Source organism: Coptis chinensis, chromosome 3 (genome assembly GCF_015680905.1).
Source record: "Coptis chinensis isolate HL-2020 chromosome 3, ASM1568090v1, whole genome shotgun sequence".
Taxonomy (NCBI): Eukaryota; Viridiplantae; Streptophyta; class Magnoliopsida; order Ranunculales; family Ranunculaceae; genus Coptis; species Coptis chinensis.
Genome location: NC_141458.1, coordinates 96,632,922 through 96,658,004, shown reverse-complemented (window position 1 = coordinate 96,658,004; position 25,083 = coordinate 96,632,922). Strand labels below are relative to the sequence as shown.

Below are 25,083 nucleotides of genomic sequence, written 5' to 3'. Positions count from 1 at the left end.
ACAGGGAAGAATCTGTGACATTTGTAAACACATGCACACAATCTATGTGGACATTAACAAGACTTGCATTTCTTTTACAAAATGAGCATCTTCTTTGACCGAAATTGTTGCAAAATAGAACTAGCATCTGATTTACATCTCGGTGAAAACTTCATTTCGGCCTAGCTATCGCCATTTGATTTGTTGATTGAAAATTACATCATCTGGAAATCTACAATATGAGAATGAGTATTTCAGTTTTTCGTGCAGTGATGTTATTATCTGAAGTAAATAGTACGAATGAAGGTGCAGCTCAATATGAAACTACATAAGTACAAAACAACTGTGCATGGTGTTATAACAAAGTCACTGCATTAGTTGTTAGCTGTTACTATACTTGGAGCGCTCCTATACTTGTCTGAATCCCAGGGATCAACCTGATACTGCGCTGAATCTAGTTCACAAAGAATAATTTATATAGTTGAACCAGAAAGTAACTTTCTTGAAAATTTTATGAGTATAATTTGGTTCACTAATGCCTGCTTTAGGTAGTCGCTATGTTACAGTGACTAATATTGTTGTCTTTCTTCTTGTAGGAATCGGAAAATCCGAGTCGCTGATTCAGTTGCAGATCTAGGATTATGAGGTACAACCTTAATCACTGGAGTCTTTTGGTTTCTACATTGGGTCTGCAGAGGTTCAACAACATTCCCTATGACGGGAGATAGGGGAGGAGGGAGCACATCTCTTCCTTCAGAAGCCTGACCACCATCAATTCCTTCCCCAATAGGGGACCTTCTTGCTTCATTCAATTCTAGTTCATCATCTCTGGTGCAAGATGAAACAGCTACACTCTTCTGGTTCAGCATTTTGAATGGGCTTTGAGACTGCACTATGCCATTAACATCACACATTGGTAAATGTGTAACTTGTTGATGTGGTTGTGTCCCAGCCAATGGTTCTTCAAACCCAGACGAGGCAATAACTGGGCATATAATTGGTATGCAATGAGGGAAATGTGTTGGCTGGTAGTACATCGGAGCTCTAGGAGTTAGAGGGTAAAGGCTCATACCATGTGGATGTATTGATGGAGCCCCATAAGCTGGATTCAGGAAGCCTCCTGCGAGTGGAGCGAGGCTCATCATAGGCCCATAGCCTCCATAAGTTGGTGCAAGATATGGCTTGTAAACAAGTCCTTCAGTGGGGGACATTATGGGAAGCAACCACTGATTCCCTGAGGGTGGATGGAAACACCAAGGACTTATTGCTTCACTACTAGGATACACAGGTTCTGGTGGTCGAATTCTGGAACATGCCCCATAACTTGGATTTTCTGTAACAATTCCTTCGTTGAAATCATCTGGAGTACTTGGCTTCCCGACTACATTCTCTGTTGCATTAGCTGACCTTAGTTTCTCATCTTTCTGCTTAACAGCCTGTGGTGGGGATATTCGACCATCATCTATAGGCAGCTTTTTAGCTGGAGAAGCTTTGCATAAGTTAAAGTTATCTTCCAGCAATAAATGTGGCGATCCAGCAATAAATCTCTGGACCTGTTCCAAGAATTGGAATTTGATTCAGACCATATTCTTTATAGCCTAAAGTTCATTAAAAAGAAAAAAGGAAATAACATAATTGTGCACCTCAACTCGGTAAAGACAATAGCTACTCAGTTCAGTCAGGTTCAACTTACCTCCATCAGTCTATGCAACTCAAATAATTGCACCGAAAACAATCTCTGCTGACTGAAAATAAAGGGACAAATGGATTAAACACTTAAACAAAGTTCCCTAAAGACATGGAGAAGAGAAAGTTGATCAATTTTCATAAAAGATGTTTTTAACCCTGTACTAAAGATATGACCAATGATAGAGCTGAATTACGAAATGAATTCATCTTGCTGAACAATATAAATGGAACATTTCTAGTCTGTCTCCCTCTCCAACACATACAGATTGGGTTAAAAGACCATCAAGGAAGACCAGCATTTTGTTTCATCCAGAAACTTAGCAGAATTCACCCATACTGGATAATTTGATTACTTTCATATTAAGGCAAATGGAGCACCATACATGCAACGAGGAATTTATAAACCACAATACAATACTTGTCGAATAGATGTCCAAAAGTTGCATAAATTGCAAAATATCTGCAGATTTTATGGCTTAGACATGAAAGAGCGTGCTACCTCTCAGCTCTCCTACCTATCATGTAAGTTGATCCTTTTTCCAGGGGAAAACTGAACTCCATGGATAAACAAGTTCAACAAGTAACTTTACATGAAAGATTCAGCAAGTAAAAGATGATGTAAGAGGAAAGCTTTCTATGACATTTTAATGCAGGTATCTTCTACATGATGTTTTCACACATCATTTTATGGCCACAAGATATCTTTCTACCTCCTAAAAATGATATTTGAGCTAAGTATAACGCGTGCCTAAGAGAGGCTTCTAAAGGGTAGGATTGTATTTAACTAAGAATGAATTTGCATTGCCATAAGTTCCAACAATTTTTATTTTATTTTTTTGAATTTATTTAAATGTTTACAGGAATTACAGAATATGGTGATTCAGAGATACCTACTATGACTATTTTTATCCACAAGAATAAATCCTATATTCCCATTCAGCTCTTACTAAATCCACATTTTCACCTCACAGCAAGTATGATAATTTAAAAAATGTCAGAACTTTTCATATCATTTAAAACTTTCTACTGCCGGGTATATGACGGATTTGACACTGCATAAGTAGTTTATTACAGCAAAACTAAAGTACAATTGATGTACTAATTACACTAGGAACAACTTACTTGACAATCAAACTTCGCGCTTTCCAGAAGTGCTTCTGTCCCAGCACTCCTACAACGTCATCAGGAGATATGCCCAAATCCAATATAGAATCCATCATGGAGGTCTCAGAAATATTATCATTTCTGTCCGCACCATTCGTCTGCTGAGAAACATGTGCCCTTCCTTTGAAATACTCACTGCTATCTTGAGCCCCATCTGGATTCCTATGACCATTATCAAGAGAGCTTTTAGAACATGAGTCCCTTTCACCAACTGAAACATTGCCCTTTGCCACACTCTTCAAGGACTCAGGCATAACACCAGCACAACAGCTGCTGTTTTGTTTTAGACAAGATTTAGGATCTTGATGTAGCAACGTATCTTTATCACATACTCCCCCCAAATCATCAACCGCATTGTGCTGATTCTTTTGATTTGAGGAACCATAGTTGTGATCCAAGGGTTCAGAAGTCTTTTCATGAAATGAAGGATGAGATGCTGGCTCCTGTGCACCACCCTTACTTGTTGAAGTTTCTTTAGATACCATTCCACTATGCTGTCCTTGATGTTGTCTTGACGTCAAACATGTCATGTTGGTACTTTTTAAGTGGTTGCTAATGGAATCACAATTTGCTCCGGTAGATTTCAGTGTAGCACGGCTCTGATGGGTCAGGCTGATGAGGCTCGGTATTTCCCCACCAACGCCGAGCTGATCTTTACTCGAACATGGAGTGCTTTCTAATTGGACAAGCGAAGGGACCCCAAATTCACCCACATCTCCAAGCTTCTTCAGAGATAAGTTCTCAGACTTAGAGATGTCATTTGATAAAAACGAATCACATTCGATACTTGATAATAAGTTCCCCACAATATTAGAAGCTCGATTATATGCTTCCTTGGCAGATGAATGAACAGGTACAGGAGGAAGAATTGAAGTTGGGGAAAACACAGTCTTTTCTTGCCGACCTCCCTATATCACATATGGCTGATCACACTTAGCAATCAAGAGGATATAGAGGGGCAAAGAAGATTAGCACGATATTAACACGGTAAAATGTTGAATTTGCGAGCTTATTAATGTCTACTTGAAAATAGATATAGTAATTATTTGGGAAGTATGAATTAAGAGATGATTACCCTCAATATCATATCACCTCTAGCAAACAAGACCCATGATGCGTTCCAAGTTTCATATCTCCAACCAATTTGGAGTTCCCCAAGTAAAAAACACCTTGTGTCGCCATCTAGGCCTAAAACTTTCTAGGCACTGAATAGAAATTTATTTGTATGAACCAAAACTTTCTTTCTTTAAAAACTAATCAAGCTTATTAAATGTTGCACTCCAAATGATGATAAACTAAGTATTATTGTTATGTTAAAGCAGCGGTGGCCGAGGAGTCAGAATGCAAACAAAAGTCGAGAGATCAGGTGGTGACTCTAGGGGACAACAATACAACATATTTCTTCAACTCTATCAAGGTTAGAAGGATGACAAACAAGATCAACTGTCTTAAAGATGAGCAAGGTACAGTGTATGAAGACTTAGCTGACATCGGAAATGAATGCGTCAAGTACTACCAAGAGATGTACAGCCCTGAGGTGTTAGAGGAATTGGATTTCACAGAAATGGGGGACATTCAAGTCGCCCAGCTAGATGAGAATACTAAGAATCAGCTGGTTTGGGAGGTAACACGAGATGAGATCATTGAGTGTGTTGCCAACATAGAAGATAACAAGGCTTCGGGCAGTGATGGGTTTTCTGCACTATTTTTCAAAGCGGCTTGGAGAATAGTGGGAGATGACTTTGTAAAGGCAGTCAGGAATTTCTTCAGATCGGGCAGGATTCTACAGGAGGTGAAAGCTACATGCATAACCTTGATACCGAAAGTGCTATCTCCTAATTCACTAGAGGATTATAGACCCATTGCATGCTGCAATGTGATCTACAAGTGCATAACCAAGATAATTACATGCAGGATGAAGGCATTTGCATTTATGCCTCAGGTGATATCTCTCAATCAGTCCGCGTTTATTGTTGGGCGATGCAGTCAGGATAATGTGTTACTGTCCCCCCCGCCCCCACGAGATGTGTAGCGAAGATTGACTCTTAAGGAAGGTGTATGATACAGTGAGATGGGAAGCAGTGAGATATGCCCTCGACAGAATTGGAATTCCTCCAATGTTTTGTCAGTTGGATACAAAATTGTATCACCAAGTTATAGCATAATGATCAACAGAACACCGTTTGGGTATTTCAGAAGCAGGAGAGGAATCAGGCAAGGAGATCCTATGTCACCATATTTGCTTGTGTTTGTCATGGATTTTTTCACCCAAATGATTCGGAAACGAGTTGAAGAAGGGAGTTACCGCCTACACCCCAAGTGCTCCAACCCGATAGTAACGCACTTATCCTTCGTTGATGACCTCATTGCCTTCATGAATGGGGATCTAAATACAGTGAGCACACTCAAAAATACCCTTCATAGCTTAGCCAAATGCATGGGGCTACAAGTGAATTTTCAAAAGAGTCAAATGTTCTACTCGGGCATTCTAGACACTGTTGATGTTCAAATGGGGGAGATACTACAATTTCCGAGAGGTGCACTTCCAGTCAAGTATCTCGGGCTCCCGTTAATTACCACAAGACTAAAAGCCAGAGATTGTACTCCATTGATAGAGAAGGTGAGACAGAGAATTCAGGCATGGAAAGGTAGAGCATTGTCCTATGCAGGAAAACTCCAACTTCTTAAGGCAGTTCTAAATGGAATGAGTATATACTGGACAACATCCTTTGTGTTACCTCAGTCGACAATCGATGCCATCAATCAGCTATGTAGAAACTTTCTATGGAATGGACCTGAGTGTTCCAAGTCTCATGTACTGATTAGTTGGGATGACATTTGTTTTCCTTATGAAGAAGGTGGGCGGGCTCAGGATTCGAAGTTTATAAGTGTTGAATGTAGCAGCAAACCTCAAGCATCTCTGGAACCTTGTCAGCTCGAGCAATACCTTATCGACCAAATGGGTTAAAAAGAATTTGATCCGAGATAGAAATATTTGGCAGCTCAAGATCCCCAATGACTGCTCCTGGGTATGGCGCAATAGACTGAAGAATTGGAAAGAAGCTCAGAACATAGTTCAACACCAAATTGGTGATGGCAGAGGTACTCAGTTCTGGCTGGATCCATGGCACCCCGAAGGTATTTTGAAAGAGAAGTTTCCCCTATCTCTCACATATAACTCAACATGTCAACTGAATGCATGTGTGAGTAATATAATTAGTGGATGGACAGTGGAGTATACCCACACGTGTCAGCGCTCACATACCTGATATTGCTCTAGCCATTGAAGAAGACGTAAAAGTGGGACATGGGACTAACAAGGTGATATGGACAGCTACAAAGCGAGGTGATTATAATCTCAGAGAGACCTATGACAGTGTAAGAACCACCAAAGCTTCAAACTCTTGGCACCATCTCGTCTGGTTTGCTAATGGAATTCTGCGGCATTCGTTTATTGCATGGCTCACGCTCAAGGGGGGACTGAAAACGACAAGCAAGTTGAAAGAGTGGGGTACTGTACCTGATGACACATGTGTGTTGTGCTGGAGAGAAAGGGAAACCGAGGAACATATGTTCTTTCAATGCACATCTGCTCAATTCATATGGCAACACAGTTTGAAGCAAGCAGGCTATGATAAACCAAGAAGTGCAAATTGGCAGACTGAACTTGAGTGGGTGGAACTGAGAACGAAGGGAAAAGGAGTGCAGCTGGACATATTAAGGCTTCTATTTAATGGGTTCATTTATTGTGTGTGGCAAGAAAGGAACAGACGCATCTTCCAGCACAAAAACACGATAGCTCTGCAGGTTAGTAAATTACTTATTCAAGATGTTTCCACAAAACTCCATTCTCTCAAACTGGAAATGGAAGAAGGGCCCAAAAGGAACAGGATCATGCAAATGTGGGTTTATCTGTGGAACCGAGACGGTATGAACGAAGGCAATGCGTATGGGAGAAACCACCCACAGGAATGTGTTCACTCAACACAGATGGGTCCCAACAGGGTACACTAGGTGGGTGGGCAGTAGCGATTCGGAATTGTCAAGGGGAAGTGATTGTGGCTGCACAGGGAAGATCAGAGTACACGACAATCGATCTTATTGAGCTACAAGGCCTCACACAAGGCCTCAAACTTGCTGTGGATCACAGGTGTCTCAGAATTCAAGCCTAGACAGACTCTGCTATAGTTGTCTCGTATTTGAAGGACAAGGACAAACACCCATGGGGCGCCAACCATCTGATGGGGGGGATTAATAGCTTAACATCACAATTACAAATGTTTACTCTCAAACATGTATTCCGAGAAGTGAACAAGTTGGCCGACATTTTGGCAGGAAATATACCATCCATAAGTTACGTGGTAATTATACCTAGCTCTTTTTCAGAGGATGTATGGAAAATTGTGTATGATGATGCCTCGGGCAAAATATATGTAAGATTCTAATCCATGTAACCAAGTTAGTGCTTTCATTTTAATAAAATAGGGGTAAGGGACCTCTCAAAAACCCTGCTTGCCTTTCAAAAAAAAAACATAGATTCTAACAAAATTACGGAGAACTATTTCAAATGCCAACAGTTATCTAAAATTCAATACACAAACATACGGTAATAAAATGCAAAGCATAAATCAAAACCTGTTTCAAACATGCAAAACTACCAAACCAGAAGTTTCAAGTGTATCCAATTATCGGAACATACCACTTCCTCGAACAATTAGATAAAACTACTTGCTAAAGTAATTATAACTTCAGAAATGAAATCTACCTGGCTTGATGAGCCTGAAGAAACCATTCTGCCCGCTACGGTACGCGAACGAGGCAATTTAGAACCACACCTCTGAGAAGGAACTGATAGCTGTTCATAAAAAAGAGCCATCTTGTTCCTTGGAGGAGGTCTTGGCCCTCCTTTCTCGGTATCCTTAATATGAATTCTAGGAAACATAGGTTCCATTATCTTCTCCTCTCTACTTGTCTAACTCAAATCCCAAATATAAAAACTAATTTTTTCAACCAAATCACTACAACAACATTCCATCTGACTTATACAGTTATTCTTTCCTCAACCAAATTCCACAGCTCAAAATTTTCATGATCAAGCCAATTACAACACTACGCAAGCTTCAAAATTACCTCTATTTGAAATAAACAAAGTAATCCCACTTGAAAATTTCACTGAGAATGTTTTCAAGAACAACACAAGCACTTGTTGAAACCAACCTCTGCTTAGCTGAAAATTGAAGGAAATGAAGAAACAAACGAGTTGAGCTGCATGAAAGTATACACTACGTCAACGTAGAAAAGGAAGACCAAAGTGGAGAGATTATTGTACGAGGTCTTTCAAGTTTGAACAGAAAGAGAGAAAGGTGGGGGGTTTAGATTTTCTCCAAAAAGAGTAAAAAGTGCAAGGAATGTGGGTCCCGCTTACAGACGCTTTTGCCAACTCACATTATTCTTATAATGGATCCAAATTAGATTCTGTAAACTAGAAGCCCATCTAGAAGCCCACAGTACGAAGACCCAATGAACTGTTTATGTAATGGTCTAATGGACGAAATGCAGGTCATAATCCAATCGATTGGACAAAATTATAGGCACACATGTTGACATGTGACCAATGCAGAGATGAGCTTGAGCTAGAAAATTCTAGGATCAGTTGCAGAAATGTAGTGAAAGTGATGGTTCATCTTGAAAGGGATAAGAGATTTAACAGCACTTGGATCTACCAAGCCCATGTCGGTATGAGTTTGCTGTGCTAAATCCATTGAATGTGACAAAATGCCTGTATATTGGATGAACAACGTCGCACTCAATTTATTGGATCTGAAGGTAGGAAGTATTAAATTTTGTACAATTTATTTAGAAAATTAATTGGAGATTCCCATTCCGTAACACACTTAATCCAAAGTTTTTTTTCCTACTGTATTTTGTTTTATACCTATAGCATGATTACATTAGAGCACCACTCATGAAAAGACGTTTCATAAGTTTGTTTAACAATCTTTAGTTGTTTTTTTTTTTCCAATTCAAGTGGAATTACATGTTAAAAGATCATACCAAATTGAGAAAAAATATCAGAGACGTACTATAAAAAAAAAAAGGTGAAAAAATCTTTTAGGAGCACACATGCACAACCTCAACAAGACTCAGGTCCAAGCTGGAATCATGAATAAGGAACCTTGTATCTTGGCTAAAATACATAATACCAATAAATTATGATTTGATGCAACAGAAGTTGACTTGCTTGTTTTGAGATAATGTTATCATCTTGGAGCCAAATCAAATGGTCCCAATTTCAGCTCTATTATATTGATAATTCCATGTGTCCCAGAGCCATGCTACCAATCAAAGGGTGCCACCTAGTCAACACAGTGTGGTATTCACATGGCAAAACTAATTGGATCGCATATCAGATTATCCGAGGTACTGGATTTGGGGACCGCAGCTTGCTGAGTTTAGCCGAGCTGAGTCGAGTCTAGACTCTAGACTCTAGAGGCATATAGCTGATGGAAGATGTCCAATTGTCACCAATACATCAGGGAGAAACAGACAGGCCGACATCATTTGAAATTGATGTAGACTACGAGTCTCAATGTTTCGTCGTTTCAAAAATATATGCATTGCCTTGGGTGGGTTTTCAGCAATGCCACTGCCCCCCACCAAATTGTGCCTGGCCTTTTCTTTCTTGTGCCCGCGCCCACAAGCAAAATTCTGCGAATGTAATTATATAGGCCCTACAAGGTTCTTTAGAGCAGATTGTGTACGCTCGTCACATCCGTAGAATGGATTCAATGCACAGAAAGTTTTCTTCGGAAACAGGTTGAAGATTTCCTCAACTCTCAATGGTTCAAGTAGGGCTCTAACAAGTTGTAAGGTCGTGTTTGCAGGGCTCTCACTTGTCCTAACTGGAAAGTTGTAGTGTCCAATTTCGTTGAATGCAAAACGATTGCATATAGGTTGTCGGATGATCTTGATGTCATGGAGTGTAACATACCAAAATCTAACAAACACTTGGATAACAAACCTTTGCCAGGTAACAAACCTATAAGTTACCGGTAAAGATAAGTACTGAAGACAACAAATCTATATGATAAGTGATAACTAACTAACTAATCAATTACGGACTTAATGACTTATGGAGTTGCGGTGGTTTTTCCAGCCTTTTCAATCTAGTAATATAGAATAAACCCAAAATGCATCCGGCGCAATATGCTAAATTTTATAGATTATCAAATTCTTAAACAATTACTAAGCATTTACAGTTTGATGACTAGTTTTAAAATTGAATCATTTCCAAAGATGCATTTGAGAAACCACTTTATTAAGATTATCTTACAAGACATTTTCAATGGAGAGAAATAGAGTTTTCAAAGTTGGTGTATGAAAGGGTATTGAAGGTGTATCTGTTATGGTAGCCCATTCATTGAGCTGTAGAGATGGGGTTGCACGTGGGGAAAACTCAGTTGAGTCAGAAACATATACTCCCTCTTTCTATCTCCCGCTCACGTGCAAATACAACACAATACACATTTAATACTTTGAAATCGCAATAGCTTGATCATTTTAGGGATTTCATTTTAGCAATTATTATAACAAGTTGTTGGGGATGGTTATATGAATTCCATTTAAAATGACTCTAAAATTACTACACCACTAACTACAATTAATTAGAAACTGATTTTTCTGATTTTTGGTAGAGATGTTCTCCGCACAATAGAGATCATCCTCATAAAAAATCAGTTCATTTAAAGATATACAACTTTGTCAAAAATCGTTTAGAATGTTATGTAATTATCTAATGGCCCAGACTTTTTTTCATTTAATAACAACTTTTGACAACATTAAACATATTCAATTGAGCTAATTTTTTGTGGGGGTATTGTCTATCATGTGATCTATATTTCTACAAAAAAATTAGTCCTCAATTCATTTTGTAAGTCCACTTTTAAAAGTGGAGGTATAGTAGAGTTCATATAACCATTCCCCAAGTTGTTTAACACATTTTTTTAGCTCTCACCTTCTAAATGGAGCCCATATATAGTCTGGACTCTGGAGTCTGGGTACACACATAGCCGTGCTCATCTAGCCGCGCCAGCATACCCAAAGTCCCGGGGTCTTTAAAGAGACTCAAACTTGAAATGTGTGGTATATCCCTGATTGAAGCGTGGTATACTCCTGCTAAAATGTAGCTCTTTAGAACCTCTCTGTATTTTCATTGCTTAAACATTTTCAAGTGGAATTGCCATTCTCTGGGAGAATTACAAACGTCTATGAAAACATCAAAATCGGCTAAACAATAGTTTAGACGAAAAATATAACAGACAAAGTCCTAGGAGCAACTTGCATAGTGCATACTATCTTGTACTTCTGACTCAATTGCCTCCCTGCCAACCCACTTCCTAAATCTCAACGCACTCCACATTTTAAAATTCATCAATAGCACTATTATAATTCTAGCCAACAATTTTGTTACAGATATTATTTTTCTATATTGCACTGCTAAATAATACTCTCATCATTGTTCATCAACAACAGTACCCATACTCATTATGAGCTTATTGACTGCACACGTTTTTAGCATGTATACAACTATATCTGTATAGGTAATGCCGGCTTACTCTGCTTGATCTGTTGCTCTAATGAATGCTGTATATTCTTCAACTATTATATTCAATTTAGAAGCTGAAAATCTTGGGGAGCTCTAATTTCATTTAAGTGTAAGCTCTGGCACTTTTAAAATAATGGGTAACTTTAAGGTTTTCTTTTTAAAAAATTAAAAAGGAAATAAAAATAAAATTAATAGAATCTGCAAGTTACTTGAATGACAAGCAAATGAAGCAATGGTAAACTTGAGGTTTGTCTCGCTCGCTATGTGTTAGATGTCTATCATGTGTACATCATGACAGAGTAACGTGTTAGATCTTACTGACCTGTATAAATAGGTACCATTTAAAAGGCAGTAGAAAGTTAAACAATGATGGTTATGATCAAAAACTATCACTACCTACACAGTATGTAAATAAGAAAACAACCTTATTGCTCTGACTCTCGTTAACCTCTTTCCGTAGTTAGTTTAAAACATGTATAGCTCTCAGGGAAAGTCAGAAGCAACCAAAAGAGCCAGAGCTTTCCCCCCACTTAGTACTGTTACCCATTAGTATTCAAACTAATTTTCAAAGATCTCATGCTCCCCATCTGCAAAAAAGTACTCCTACAAGCTACAGCCCCACCAATGTAACCCAAAAGCCTTCAAAATTAAAAACTCAACTCCCTCCTTTATAAAACTGTATATTTTATTACTCAATTTATTACATGTTTTGAGTATTACTATCTAGTAGATAGCACTATGTGTTCATTCTATATATAAGCATGCCCTTTCACCAAAACATGACATACAAAATCAGAAAAACAGATCCTCCATGACATCTCAAGGTAGAAGATATGTTCTTCACCATGTGAACTGCATGACATACTTAGGCCACTTGAGAATCCCAAATTCGAGTTTCTGTTTTTCATCTAGAGACTAGCTTGTTTTGGGGGGTTGTGTTCTCTAGTTGTTTTGTTTTATTGGCTTGGGAAAGATATTGGGATTCTTTTATGTTGTCCTTATAGTACACAGTAGACAAAATTTGGTTGCAAAGCTGACGTTGTCTATGACTATTGTGCTCTTGATTACAGTTATTACTATGGATGCCAGTACTGCATTATACGAAAGGTGATAGATCAGATTGAATTTGAGATTTCTGTTAAGTGAGGTCATGAGAACTGAAACCAGCTGAGATTTGTGCCGATAGCTCACATTCAGTTTTGGAGAACAGAGAAAGAAAAACGGTATGCCTCTTTTAACACTAGATGTTCTAAACAGCTATTCATCTTATATTCATACTATGTAAAAATGTCTTTACCTTTCAAACTGCAAAATGTGCTTGCATCATCTGAAATCTCTGTTCACTAAATTATATTGGACTTGCAGGTCTAGCTTCAATATATGTACTCAAGGATGGATAGTTTGCGTTGGGATGTCATATCATCTTCATGTGCTCAACCGCACCTATGGAGCCACCATCGGCCTGAAATTAGAGATAATTCAACAGGTTCTAATGCTGATTGCAACCGCTTTGGTGGGAAGGTAGATCTTGCCGAAAAATTATTCACTTCAAGCCATGATCTCCGAGGATTAATAAAGTCATGCAACACATCATCTGATACAGGTCGAGGAAACAACATGGTCCAACAGTTAGTTCCACCTGTAGATTCAATGACAGTTGCTTCAAGTTTGAACTTACTGAAGACGCAGGAAGCAACAAAATTGACAACAGATGTTGTACTTGCGAAATCAAGAGCTGGAACTACTTGGAGGGAAGCTTTAAGTGAAGAATTACATTGTCCTTTGATCAACAGACCTTACAGTACTTGCCCTTTGAGTGGTCTAATGCCCGCTATTGTTAGCAAAATGCAAGTCCACAACGGCGTGGAAGGTGATACTATCGAAATTTCTGGAGACTCACTTGAGTCCTTAGACTGTTTACTGTCAGCAACAAATAGCAACACAGACACTTCTGTGGAAGACGATGGCATTTCGATGCTATTTTCTGATTGCAGAAATTTATGGAATTTTAACACTAGTGGTGCAATTTCATCAGGAGAATCAGAAAATAATGGTGCAAAGGACGAAGACAATGATGCATGTCGACAGGTAAAGAACCCTGTGGAAATGGCCTCAAAGGATTACTCACCTTTCAACCATGTTAAGTCTTCAGACACAAGGCCTAGTTCTTCAAAAAGAAACAAGGAGCGAGAAGAGACTAAAACGGCTGCAAATCATCCCTATTTCGATCTTTTTCAATCCGATTCTTCTACAACAGAAGGTGGTTTTCAGCTTATCTCTGAAAACCGGTCGAAAGTGAAGAAACCAAGATTGGAAAGGCAACAAAAGACTTCAAACATTAACTTCCAACAGCCGAATTCTTCTCTATCTTCATCCATAGATGAGCCTGATACCGAGGCTATTGCACAAGTGAAGGATATGATATACAGAGCTGCAGTTTTCAGGCCAGTGAGTTTAGATTTGGATGTAGTGGAAAAGCCTAAGAGGAAGAATGTTAGAATATCAAGTGATCCACAAACAGTGGCTGCAAGGCAAAGAAGGGAAAGAATAAGTGAGAGAATAAGAATCTTGCAAAGGTTGGTTCCTGGTGGAAGCAAGATGGATACTGCATCAATGCTTGATGAAGCTGCTAATTATCTCAAGTTCCTAAGATCACAAGTCAAAGTCTTGGAAACATTGGGCCATAAGCTAGATTCTGTAAGTTACAGCTCTACCAACCTTCCCTTTCAACCCCTACCATTCAACCAAGATTTTGCCATGCAACCATTTTTTCCATTACCAAAACCCTAATCCAATATTATCCCCTAGATTTCCCTAACAATGCACCATACCCTCGCCTATCAAAAAATTGCTTTTATCTATCTTTTTTTCTTCCAAGATAATTTGGTTATATATTGGACATGTCTGCCTCTATCTTCTTGAAATCTTAATCATAATTCATAAGATATAGATAACAACAATATCTTCATTCATGCAGTACAGAGTCATCTTTCATGGTTTCTTTGTTCCTTGTGTCTAGCTATGTCAAAGGTGAAGTAGACAAGTAGTCATTCATAAAAATTAAAGAAAATTCTGTTTTTCTCTTTTACTTTTAAGTCCAGTTATCATTTGTTCATGATCAGAGCCTAAAAGGGAAAAGACTATCTTATGATCTGCCATCATCATTGCATTAGCCATGATCAATATCAAATGCCATTAAGAAAAGTTAGTTGGCCTTGATCCAAGACCTTTGTCTTAATTTTTGTCATTAAACTACCTTCATTATGTAAGGTTTCAGAAAGCTCACTCATGTAATCATCATCAGCTAATAACACCCATGATATTTAAGAACATGAAAAGAGTTGCAATAAAAGGCTTTTAGATGGAAAAAGTTTTCACAATTATAGCACTTATGATTAAGAGCAAGGTTTAGGAAAGTAGCCAACACTTTGTCTTTGTTTAATATATCTTTAGAGTATTTTTTGTACTTAAGCAGGCTTCTTTTGGAATCTTTATGAATGTTTATTTAATGTACTTTTTGAGCTAACCAATGCATGACATTCCCTTTGGGGCATGTGAATCCTGGTCAGTGGGACTGCCTCTTTGATTCAAGCCAAAGCGTGCTATTGGAATGTACTCCATTCTTTGTGCTTAGCATGTGTTAATATTACCTTTTGGCAGCGGTATTGGTGTATTCTCTTTTGGCAGTTCTTATCACTAACCTTAAAATAAATTTTCAGTGATGATTTTGAGTCAAGTATTCTTGTCATAGGCTATGAGTCTGTGAAGAGACTGCAACCACGAACTAAACTATGCCAAGTAAACAACTCATATGTAGATGACGAGGGAAAACATACTTACTCAACATCTTTTACTGAGATTGATCGTATATATTGAAGTGAAACCCGGACGGCCGGACCTGCATATATAATTTCATAAATGAGAATGTTCCGCAAAATATATGGAGTGGTGGACATTGCAAAATTCTAATTTTTACTTAGGGGAGCGTACAATTATTGAGGTCGATGTTAAAGGAAAATTTAACTGAAATCGATTTAAAGTCGTACGTGTGCTCTTGAAAAACCAAAATCAGATTGGAATAGTTTGGACTAGGCCATGGTATCAGCTTGTTCACTTGGAAATCGGCCGGGTTGAGCCAGGATCAGCCTGTTCACTTGTGAAACTTGATGGTGCAGAAAGAATTCTAACATTTTTCATTAGACCGTTTCATATGCAAGAAGCACATTTGGTGCAAAAGAAAAAAAAAATCGCTTGGACCTCATCTTTATCAATGACGTAATCAGTCATGACTTTGATCTTCGTTTTAATTTCGATTGGCTGTTGTTGTCATTTAAATGAAAAATAAAAAAGAAAAAAGAAAAGACGGTTTAATCGAATCAATGAGGTTGATTAGTTGGGATTGTTTGCTAAAATTAGAAGATTCTGTTGGGGAGTAGACCCGGATCTCTTGCTTGGATTTAGTGTAATATTTTCTACACAATCTCTTTTGGTTTACTTTCAAATTTAAAAACATCCAAAGATCTCATCTAACGAACTTTGCTTCAACAAATATTCAGGACATAACTAAATGCTTACGCGTATACATGACCGGGAGAAAAGAAGACTCCTTAACAGCTATTTGGCTAACTTCGAGTACCTAGTTTCTTATAACCAAATATATGATACTCATAGTAAAAAATTTAATATAAATTGGATTAATTCCTAACACAAACCAGCCTCCTAAATTCATTAAGTCAATACTTTTATGTTCGTTCAAGGATTTCTAATGATTCTCTGCAAGAGAAACTCCAATAATAAATCAGATACTTGACTGATGAATTTGCCATAGCGCCCATAGTATCCCCCAGAATACAGAACTCTGAAGTTCTAATACCAAAAGCTTAACCCAATCTATCTACTCACAGAGTCACAGCAAAGAGTACGATTAAAAAAGAAAACGTTCAGGGTTAGTAACTCAACACCTTGACTAATATTTATAGTGTGGAACCGAAGCTCAAGCCAATCTTCCAATAATCAAATGACAAGAACCCTGAAAAGGACAACAATGAAGCCAACTGACAAGCACATAATTCCAATACACAATTAATAAGCTTTCGATCAAACCAATATTGTTTTTCGAGTACATTAGGAGTAAAAACATACGAAGCACACTGGGAGACTCAATTCTTCTTGGAATCTTCATAAATAGTGAAAGAATATCAGAAGATAGCAGTATGAGGGGGTGTAAAAAAGAATAACAATAGGATTAAATCATTTTTTGAAGCTACCAAACTGTTGTTGTTGGCCAAGGCTTGAGAAGAAGTCCTCTCCACCTCCAACCCCGGCAGAGGTAAATCCCGAAAGGGAACTACCGAGGCCCGATCCACTTCCCATGGCTCTGCCCATGTGAGTTGCAGGAGGTCCCTTTTCCTTCTCATCGGATCCATCACTGATTCCACCAACAATTCCAATATCTGCTAAATTCATCTTCTTGGCTGCAGTCCCAACACAAACCCAGGCAATCAAAGAAACAAAATACAAGTAAGAGATATTTACAACTTTCATACTTCAACAATGTGACCCTAAATTCATGAATCATTAGACAAACACCACGCTCAAAATGTCACACCCAGATGACAGTGACTTTTCATGGTGTGTTTGTGTCTCGGGTAATAAGGAGTTACATGTTTCAAAAAGGATGTATATCCCCAGTTGTGAGATTTGTGAACACTCCAAACTAGAAAGGTTCCGAGCTTACTCATTGGCCTGCCAAGTACGTTAAAAGGAGCTATGATCGCTAGTGAATTAAAACATTACATCTATGGACTATGGTAATGGAATATTTTCAAAAGATGCAGATAATCTAGTACATATGCAGCTATGACCATGGAAGGTATATTTGGCATACTTCTTGCGCCTTTGTCTTTTTGAATTCTATATAGTCCAAAAATGATATTATGGTGAGAACTCTGCAATATATCCACTACAACTTTCACATATATAAACATTTCCATGTGTCTATAAAAATATAAGTTAAGACTATGGCATGTCAAACCCAAAAAATTCAAAATCTTTTTGAGCGTACCAATTAGAAAAAGGTATAATACTGGCTATGACCATGGAATAAAGTATGAAAGTCAAGAAAAGGAACAGCTTACGTGCAGTAATGTTCAGATCAATCAGTCCACGACTAAGTGAATCTGCCCAAATTCCAGACTTGACCTGGAATGTTCCCTTCTTGGATGGTGTTGTTTCAGCTGAAGGCTTCTGATTCATGTTGTCGAGGCTTCCCTCTTTGGCTGTCTTTAGGTTCGATTCTGCAGACACTTGATCAGTATGGGAAGTGAAAGCACCAAAAAGATCAGATCCATCGAAATTGCTTAGTGGCACTGAAGCAAAGGGGTCAACCGTAGGGGTACTAGTGGTCTCAATTTTTGGGGACTTGGTTTCTCTTGGCACAGCTGTATCTGGTGCACCAAAAAGATCTATAGTTGACGAAGATGCAGAGGTAACAACAGGTTGGGAGGCAAATAAATCAACATCAGCCTGAAAAATACAATTGGTGCCAAAATATACAATTAAAATGAATGGAAACATATATTTTCCAAGAGATAAGTAAAGTGAAATAATTCATCTTTCCTTTCTATAATAGAGCCTAATATTTGGGGGAACTGCAGAAGGTAGGAACCTAGAGAAGATTCTTTTTCTCCTCCCCAGTGAAAAGTTGAGAACCAATCAATATCCAGCATTCAGGATAAACAAGTAACTCTGGCATTCACAATATCTGACAAGTTTTGTCCATTGAGCATGAACTAGATATCTAAGCTGGAAACTAAATAAGATGGGGTAGATTTACCCGGTCAATACTTATTATAGGTTCTAATTTTCCTGTGATGGGCAATTGTTTAACTTCTCTGGGATCTGTCACAAGAAACCTATACTAGTTATATACATGTTCATCAGCAATTGAACATTTTTTAAACTGCCCCAGATAAACTGGAGATTCACACTAACATATTGCATGCGAGATTTTAATTTGATGGCAAGACCACCAGCTTTAGTCAGAATATAATAGGAGAAAAATATCCTATCAAGCAGAGAAATGCAAGAAGAATATTTGTCGTCTTAATCAGCCAAAAAGTATGGCCATGAAAAATGTCCAACTGCTTTCATAGGCTTCTGTATCTTCCATTCCTCATTATTTTGTGAACATATTGCTGCTTAGGAGTCCATACGACTAAAATAACTTGAAACTGACCTGGGTCTGAAAGCTTGCCCCAGCTTCAGCATTTGGCGGGGCTGACACAAAAGCTGCATCTGCAAACAGATCAACCTCGGTTGTAGCCTTGTCATTCATGGTACTCGTTTCTGGAGGAATGGTTGCTGGTGCATCCATGAGATCACCAAACAAATCCACCTGATTAACATTTGCAGCGGCTGCACCTGTCAAATGAGGTCTCACAATTATCTGCTACAGATGAAAATTTTAACTCTGGGTGTTGACAGCTCTATGTAAGTATATACAGGTATACAAAACCTTGACTACCAAAGGAAAAACTTTACTTAACTCCCTGCCTGAAGATTCCATGGTGCAAAAAGGAACTGAGATTCAATTTTCAGTTTTATTATCTAGGTTTATAATGAGTTCAACTCTAAACTCACTCATGTAAATATGTAATACTTATTTAGATTATAATTTACAAAACTTCATATAAAGACCCATGTCCAAAAGTGCCCAGACTACTCTTTAGTCTTAAGACAACAAAGTCATTTATCCAATTCAAGACTGATGCAAATTCGAAGCAGAGATAGCCAGGAACAGTTATGCTTCATCTATCAACATATGTGAATGATTTTGGTGCATTCCAGCCTCCAGAGAAATGGACATATGGAAGGAGTTCTCAGTTGGCTTGACGTGGGATCACCCATATGTTGATTGATAAATATTGCACCATAGGTTTCTTCTGATATATTCATCAAAACTGAACCCGGTTGACTACTGTATGCATCTACACCTCTATATTTTGAGCTTTCTATTCCGGATAGAAACTTTTAGCTAAATGATTAAAAACAGGGTCCTGTCTTCCATCTCTAAATTGGGATACACTCCCGTTAGCCACAAAATGCTGAGAATCACCCCCCTTTTGACATGTCATGTCCTCATGCCTTGTCAGAACAATTAAAATGACGCCTGTTCCTCTCTATCCAAAAGCGCCATAGACTTCATCATGGCACTAGGTGATAGCATGCTAGAAGAAATGAGCCTTTAGCAAACCAGTAAAAAATCCCCAGGAAAACTTAAAATTCCAAATAGATGGAGGACCAGATTTCCCAGATACAAAGGGAAACCCAAAAGGCATGACTGACAAAGTCTCCATCCCTACCAAAAGCAGGGAGGTAGAGAGGTGCAAACAATATTTAGAACCATGACTGTCATAATTTCATTTTATCTTTTACCTTTTTCGGTGGTGTAGCTTGTTGTATTAGTTATGTAGACCAAATAAATTTCATACAGAATAAGTCCCTTCAGGATATTTTAGTTAAATCTCATAATCTTTGCATTACCTTCTTTAGACCTGTGAGTTCCGTCATTTGATTACTAGAAAGCATTACTTTTGACAAGGTTGAAAGCAGAAACAAACAATACCAAGACAAAAGCTTTTCTAAAAGTGTGTCTATGGTGAGAATGTTGTCAACCTGAAAGGTTAATATGCTCAGCTGAAGTACCTAGTTTTGGAACAGACAAATAAAATATACTAGGGCTAAGTGATCTTACCAGTAGTAGAAGTTCCCCTAGGATCAAAATCATCAAAATCATCCTCAGGACCATCTGCGGCAACTGAGCTTTGGGATGGAATAGTACCATAGTTATCATCAGAATGGTCCAACTTCGATGATGTGGTTGAAGCACTGGACAGTGTAGCATCTTGAGTCCTACAGAATCAACAAAGTGGAATTAGCAAAATAATTAGGATTGGTATGAAACCTTAAAGTGGTGTCCCACATTGATCAATACATAAAATGATCAAAGATATTTATTGCCTCAATTTCAGTACCATAAGTTGACAAGCCAAAGGGAAGTGCATCAAACATCCCTTCTTACTTCATGTGTTCCTTCTACTCTTGCACCAACATTTCGAATTTAATGATATTTTATAACTGGTAAAAAATTCCTTTTCCTAGATCACAATCCCAAATTATATTGCAAAACTAGCCGCCTCTTATTTGGAAATGTCCATATCCATCTAAAATCGTCAAATCTCATTAGTTTTCTTCATGAAAGCAATTAAACTAGAACTAACTGACAGTCACATAACTCTTTGAACTTCAACATAATCTCTCATCCACAAATCAAGCTTTGCATGGAGAGATTGATGAGGATATTCTCATATTCTTACAGGTAAAGCTGGATCATTAAAGTGGGGTTTGGGACTTTGAGTTCCCAGACGGCTATGTGACCAGACATTGATGTTCAGTTAGAATAAAAAATTCAATGCAGCAACAAGATGAAAAATATTTGACAGAGACTGTCATGGAATCAGGAAACAATACATACCTAGTAAAATTTAAAAAGAGAGCAGAATGTCCAGATCATGTCATATATGTAAAGATGGATCAACAAAGTGGGTGTGTGCTCCTAGACTACAATTGATAAAATCAGTTTTACCCATTTATATAAAGAGAAAAAGTAGCTCCAACTGAGGATAACTATCGGGAGGTCAACTGAAATAAGTTTTTCGTGTCTAACATAGACCAAAAAGAACTCTTGCTAAATGGATCAACTCGACGAGAGATCAAACATGGTGAATGGAAGAAGAAAGTAATCAACTGAAAGGATGATAAGCACACTTGGATAAAATTAACAATAATAATAATAATAAATAAATAAATTTAATAAAAATAAAATAAAAATAAAAAGAAAAGGTTTTGCTCCCTGAGACTAATACATATTTAGGTTTTGGTCCTTATTCTATCAAATAAGGTTGGCCCTTTGACCATGAGTTGACTTCCAGTTAATGTTACTTTTTAACAAGTCTCAAGAAAAGAATGTTGATGAAACAAACGAGAGACTGAGAGAGAAAAAAAAAACGGAATCCCGGAAATGCTAAAACCCCACTCTACATCAGATGATTCCTATTCATAATATCCTCCGATCTTGCTACAAGTGGTCGTATAGGATGCTACTGAGGTCCACAAAAAACTTTGCTCCAACAGCAACAAATGCCCTTGATAGCAAAATATTTCAGAAGATCTTATGCTATGCCTCAAAATGACTTTCGTTGCACTTCAACCATATATGAATATACCACGTGTTACCACAAACTGTACCAGGTTATGCATACCTCTGGAAGAGAATGATCCTATATGCCAATTGGCCCCATCAACCGACCAGAAGTGAACCATGACAATCCAGGTTTCTTATGGAAGGATAGTGTTATTGGCCAAGAGAAAGGACAATACAAATGAACATGGTTGACTGACCTCTATATACTAGAATACAGAGGACAATGCTCCGGACTTCCGGAGTATGCAACACATAGTTTCAGGAAGAGAAATTGAAATCCTTTTCATCATTAAAATTAAGAGTAAACAAAGTTTCAAATCATGGGTTCAAAAACAATATACAGCTGTAGTAGTGAAGAAACCATAATGAGCAGTAATATAAATAGGAACAAGATCCAGTTAACAACTCCAATATATTAAAATGATATAGATATGGAACTGCTACAGATCGCATGCATCCTGCAGGTTTATTTGGAAGAGTAAAAGTAGAACATTCCAAGAAAGCTTATCCATCATAAATGAAGCTTGTTTGAACTAAAAATTTGCTTTGGTGATGGTCCTCATGACATACAAAAGTATTTCATCAAGTTTGAAGACTTTCTTCATCTTGATCAGACTAAATTTGTAATTTTGTACCTAGTGCCCTTTTCTGGCACAGTATCTAGTGTGCCTTTCGTAAAATAATTTGAGACTCTTCTTTGCATCTTGATATTTTCCTTCTTCTCTCAATAACATTCTAATTCTCTTCTATGAAAAAAAAAATAAAATCAACAAGGCTAGATGCAAACCTGCCATAGCGTGATGACCCTTTTTTGACATTGTTGCCTTCCTTCTGTCGACCATCCTTACTTAATCCATTTCCTCCAAGGCGATCTCTGTCTCTATAACTATCCTTGAACATCTCCCCCTCCTTTTTTGAATCTAGCCCTCCATATGGTTCACCTTGCTGGAAGCTGCTACTACCAAATCCGGTAGAGGGAGTACTTGATTTATATGTTATTCCAGTGGATGAAAGCCCGAAATATCTAGAACAGTTGGCAACTGTCAATTACATTGACTGATTCCAAATACAACAAAAAAGTTAAAAGAATTCAAGGAATAATACTAACAACAAAAAGTGAATTATGAACTCACTTGTCGCGGTTTGCAGCAGCTTTATTTCTAACCTCTTGGATTTTGTCCTTGTTGCTCAAAAGGCCAGAAATGGTTTCAGCCTTTTTTCTTACATTAATTCCTGTATCCTTTCCATTAGGCTCAACATGCTCAAAACTTGAAAGAGACTTTACAAACACAAAGCAACTCATCAGAAAGAATTACAAAAGACTCCAAGCTCAAAGGGCCACTGGATATGACTAAAATCAATTTCCAAAATGAAGGTGAAGAAATCATACTGAGATCTGAAAAGTATGTTCTATTATATCATCAAGTGCACGCTCTGATCCATGTGCCACTAAATATTCTATAACAGCTAACGCCTGGTACACAGAGATAAACCCGCATTGATGCCAAAGGAATATGGTCAGCACTTTAATATAAGGCACCCATAGACTGCAGTGAACACAAGGGAAGTAATAGCAAAAAGAAAGGGAACCTTATAAACATGGCGCCAATTTCGACCACCATCCACCAGTCTTGTCCAGAGTGTAGTCATGATCAGCTGACACTCTGTACTGCATCAATGAGACAATAATATAAAGATACGTAAGAAGGGAAAATTACACCCTCCATTCTCACAATAATGACTAGTAAAAAGAATAAACCCAGGCAAAGACTCAAAAGAAGAAAGATTATTACAATTTCTTAGTGGCTTGCGCTATCTCCGCTAGGGCAGACCCATGAGGACCCCAAGCTTCGTTATTTGTTGCATCCAAAACCTGAGATGTTTGCAAGTCAAATTATGAGAGAGATCCTAGATAGAGAGAGAGAGAGAGAGAAACACCACGTATGTGAAAGTTGTAATAGCCACCCATTCTGATAAGAACTTCAGTAACTACGAGCCTAAACCAGATAAAATTTTCAATTGTTTCTCAGCATTTTAACATTATTTATTCACTTTATTAATAGCCTTTTTTGCCAAATATAATAATAAAATATTCTTTTTTCTATTTAGTACTAGACTAATAGAAACGAAGCATTTGAACAAACCACTACTTGAAACGAGATAAAACTAAGACTAATGGTGAAACACCCCTATTTACTCCAAATGCAAATTATAGTAAAATAAAGAACACGATGAATCAGCTAATGACCACATAATCATAAGTCTTCCAATCTATATAAATTGGAAGCAGAACCCACACTCTAAAGAGTACGAAGACAGAAGTGCCAAGGAAGGTAACAAAAGAGAACCATTTCCTAACTACACTAATTCACTCAAAGAACTAATTGTAAGCAATCGTGGTAATTCGCAAACCAAATATGGATATAGCTTAAAAAACAATTTTTGATTTACTCTTCATTTACGAATATGTAATTCAACAAACCAAATAATGCCAGGGGCTAGTTATTCAATATGGTAATCGTTTTTTACCTTCTGTTCAATCTCTGGAACTTTGAGTACTTTAATATTCACCTCCCGTTTTCTACAACATTTATCAAAATAACACATTTCACAAAATGACACAAAAAAAAAAAAACATATATAAATGAGAATATTTCGTAAACTCACATTTCCCGTACAGTTTGGTCAAGAACCTTCATGAAATCCATGACGTGGATCTGCTCACTTTAAAATAAAATCCTAAATTCAACAACTGGGATATATATTTAGTTTTAGATCTATAGAATATATTCTTTTTATTAGAGAGGAAAAAAAAGGTGTGGGTACCTTTTTGAGGAGTAGATCAGATCTTCGGAGGAGAGAGACAAAATGTTTCTAAAGCGGGACGCATGAACGAAATATTGGTGCCGATATTGGTAAATTTTACTCACGTGAGAGATGAGGCGCCTTTTAACGTTTTGAATAATTTATTTTATATATTTTGGTTTTAACTTTTTGAACTACCAGTTTCCATATGGTGCTTCTTAAACTTTTTTAGACATTAGAGTTCTCGCCATGTTTAATCATGTGGATTGATCGTAAGAGTTTATGATTATTTAGTACCACGAATTTTCACTTTTTTTCCTATATGGTATTTGAATTTTGTTTCTCGCCTATTAGTACCATGAACTTTTAATTTTGTGCAATTTAGTACTTCCGTCCATTTTCCATCCAAATCTGTCAAATTTCTCTAACGGAGACCTCATGTGTTTAATCACGTGACTTAAGTTTCTCTAATTAGCGCCTTAATAACCCAATTACCTACGAACATACCAAAAAAAAAAAAAATACCCAAAAAAATCGAAAAACACATAGAATAAAGAGAGAAAGATCCATTGGAAAA

At 37.6% G+C, this 25,083-nt stretch overlaps 3 protein-coding genes across 7 annotated transcripts; 1 reads left to right on the top strand and 2 right to left on the bottom strand.

Moving 5' to 3' along the window:
* Nucleotides 1–68: 68 nt before the first annotated feature.
* On the bottom strand, nt 69–8,247 carry LOC147511899 (protein EARLY FLOWERING 3-like). Of its 3 annotated transcripts, none has more exons than XM_086603501.1 (5): nt 7,598–8,247; nt 2,791–3,740; nt 1,673–1,724; nt 1,052–1,532; nt 69–211 (listed from the first exon to the last, which is right to left on the bottom strand). In XM_086603501.1, exons 1-5 carry the CDS (start codon nt 7,781–7,783, stop codon nt 195–197), a joined length of 1,686 nt encoding a protein of 561 aa, XP_086459627.1. In that variant the 5' UTR covers nt 7,784–8,247; the 3' UTR covers nt 69–194. The 3 variants fall into 3 exon arrangements, with proteins under 3 accessions (XP_086459627.1, XP_086459626.1, XP_086459625.1); XM_086603500.1 differs by lacking the exon at nt 69–211 and adding an exon at nt 287–964; XM_086603499.1 differs by lacking the exon at nt 69–211 and having other exon boundaries at nt 287–1,532; nt 7,598–8,244.
* Nucleotides 8,248–12,817: 4,570 nt separating this feature from the next.
* Nucleotides 12,818–14,820, top strand: LOC147511898 (basic helix-loop-helix (bHLH) DNA-binding superfamily protein). Of its 2 annotated transcripts, XM_086603498.1 has the most exons (2): nt 12,820–12,958; nt 13,041–14,820. In XM_086603498.1, the coding sequence occupies exon 2, from the start codon at nt 13,055–13,057 to the stop codon at nt 14,225–14,227; it is 1,173 nt and encodes a 390-aa protein (XP_086459624.1). In that variant the 5' UTR covers nt 12,820–12,958; nt 13,041–13,054; the 3' UTR covers nt 14,228–14,820. The 2 variants fall into 2 exon arrangements, with proteins under 2 accessions (XP_086459623.1, XP_086459624.1); XM_086603497.1 differs by having other exon boundaries at nt 12,818–14,820.
* Nucleotides 14,821–16,497: 1,677 nt separating this feature from the next.
* LOC147511897 (ENTH/VHS family protein) lies at nt 16,498–24,640 on the bottom strand. Of its 2 annotated transcripts, none has more exons than XM_086603495.1 (12): nt 24,528–24,640; nt 24,369–24,425; nt 24,231–24,282; nt 23,495–23,574; nt 23,292–23,370; nt 23,092–23,175; nt 22,835–22,980; nt 22,489–22,725; nt 20,193–20,350; nt 18,675–18,859; nt 17,575–17,962; nt 16,498–16,911 (listed from the first exon to the last, which is right to left on the bottom strand). In XM_086603495.1, the coding sequence occupies exons 2-12, from the start codon at nt 24,407–24,409 to the stop codon at nt 16,688–16,690; spliced, it is 1,674 nt and encodes a 557-aa protein (XP_086459621.1). In that variant the 5' UTR covers nt 24,410–24,425; nt 24,528–24,640; the 3' UTR covers nt 16,498–16,687. The 2 variants fall into 2 exon arrangements, with proteins under 2 accessions (XP_086459621.1, XP_086459622.1); XM_086603496.1 differs by having other exon boundaries at nt 18,675–18,853.
* Between the last annotated feature and the right edge of the window lie 443 nt (nt 24,641–25,083).

Bases quoted from the DNA above. Each gene is read 5' to 3' on its own strand.
- LOC147511897 (XM_086603495.1), bottom strand. From the start codon at position 24,409: ATGGATTTCATGAAGGTTCTTGACCAAACTGTACGGGAAAT. The intron at 23,575-24,230 runs GTAAAAAACGAT...CAAACATCTCAG, and splicing joins TTCCAGAGATTGAACAGAAG to GTTTTGGATGCAACAAATAA. The intron at 20,351-22,488 runs GTTTGCATCTAG...TTGATTCTGTAG, and splicing joins GGGTCATCACGCTATGGCAG to GACTCAAGATGCTACACTGT.
- LOC147511899 (XM_086603499.1), bottom strand. From the start codon at position 7,783: ATGGAACCTATGTTTCCTAGAATTCATATTAAGGATACCGAGAAAGGA. The intron at 1,725-2,790 runs GTAAGTTGTTCC...CTTTATTTTCAG, and splicing joins GCGCGAAGTTTGATTGTCAA to TCAGCAGAGATTGTTTTCGG. The intron at 1,533-1,672 runs GTAAGTTGAACC...TTCTTGGAACAG, and splicing joins AGTTGCATAGACTGATGGAG to GTCCAGAGATTTATTGCTGG.
- LOC147511898 (XM_086603497.1), top strand. From the start codon at position 12,818: ATGTACTCAAGGATGGATAGTTTGCGTTGGGATGTCATATCATCTTCA.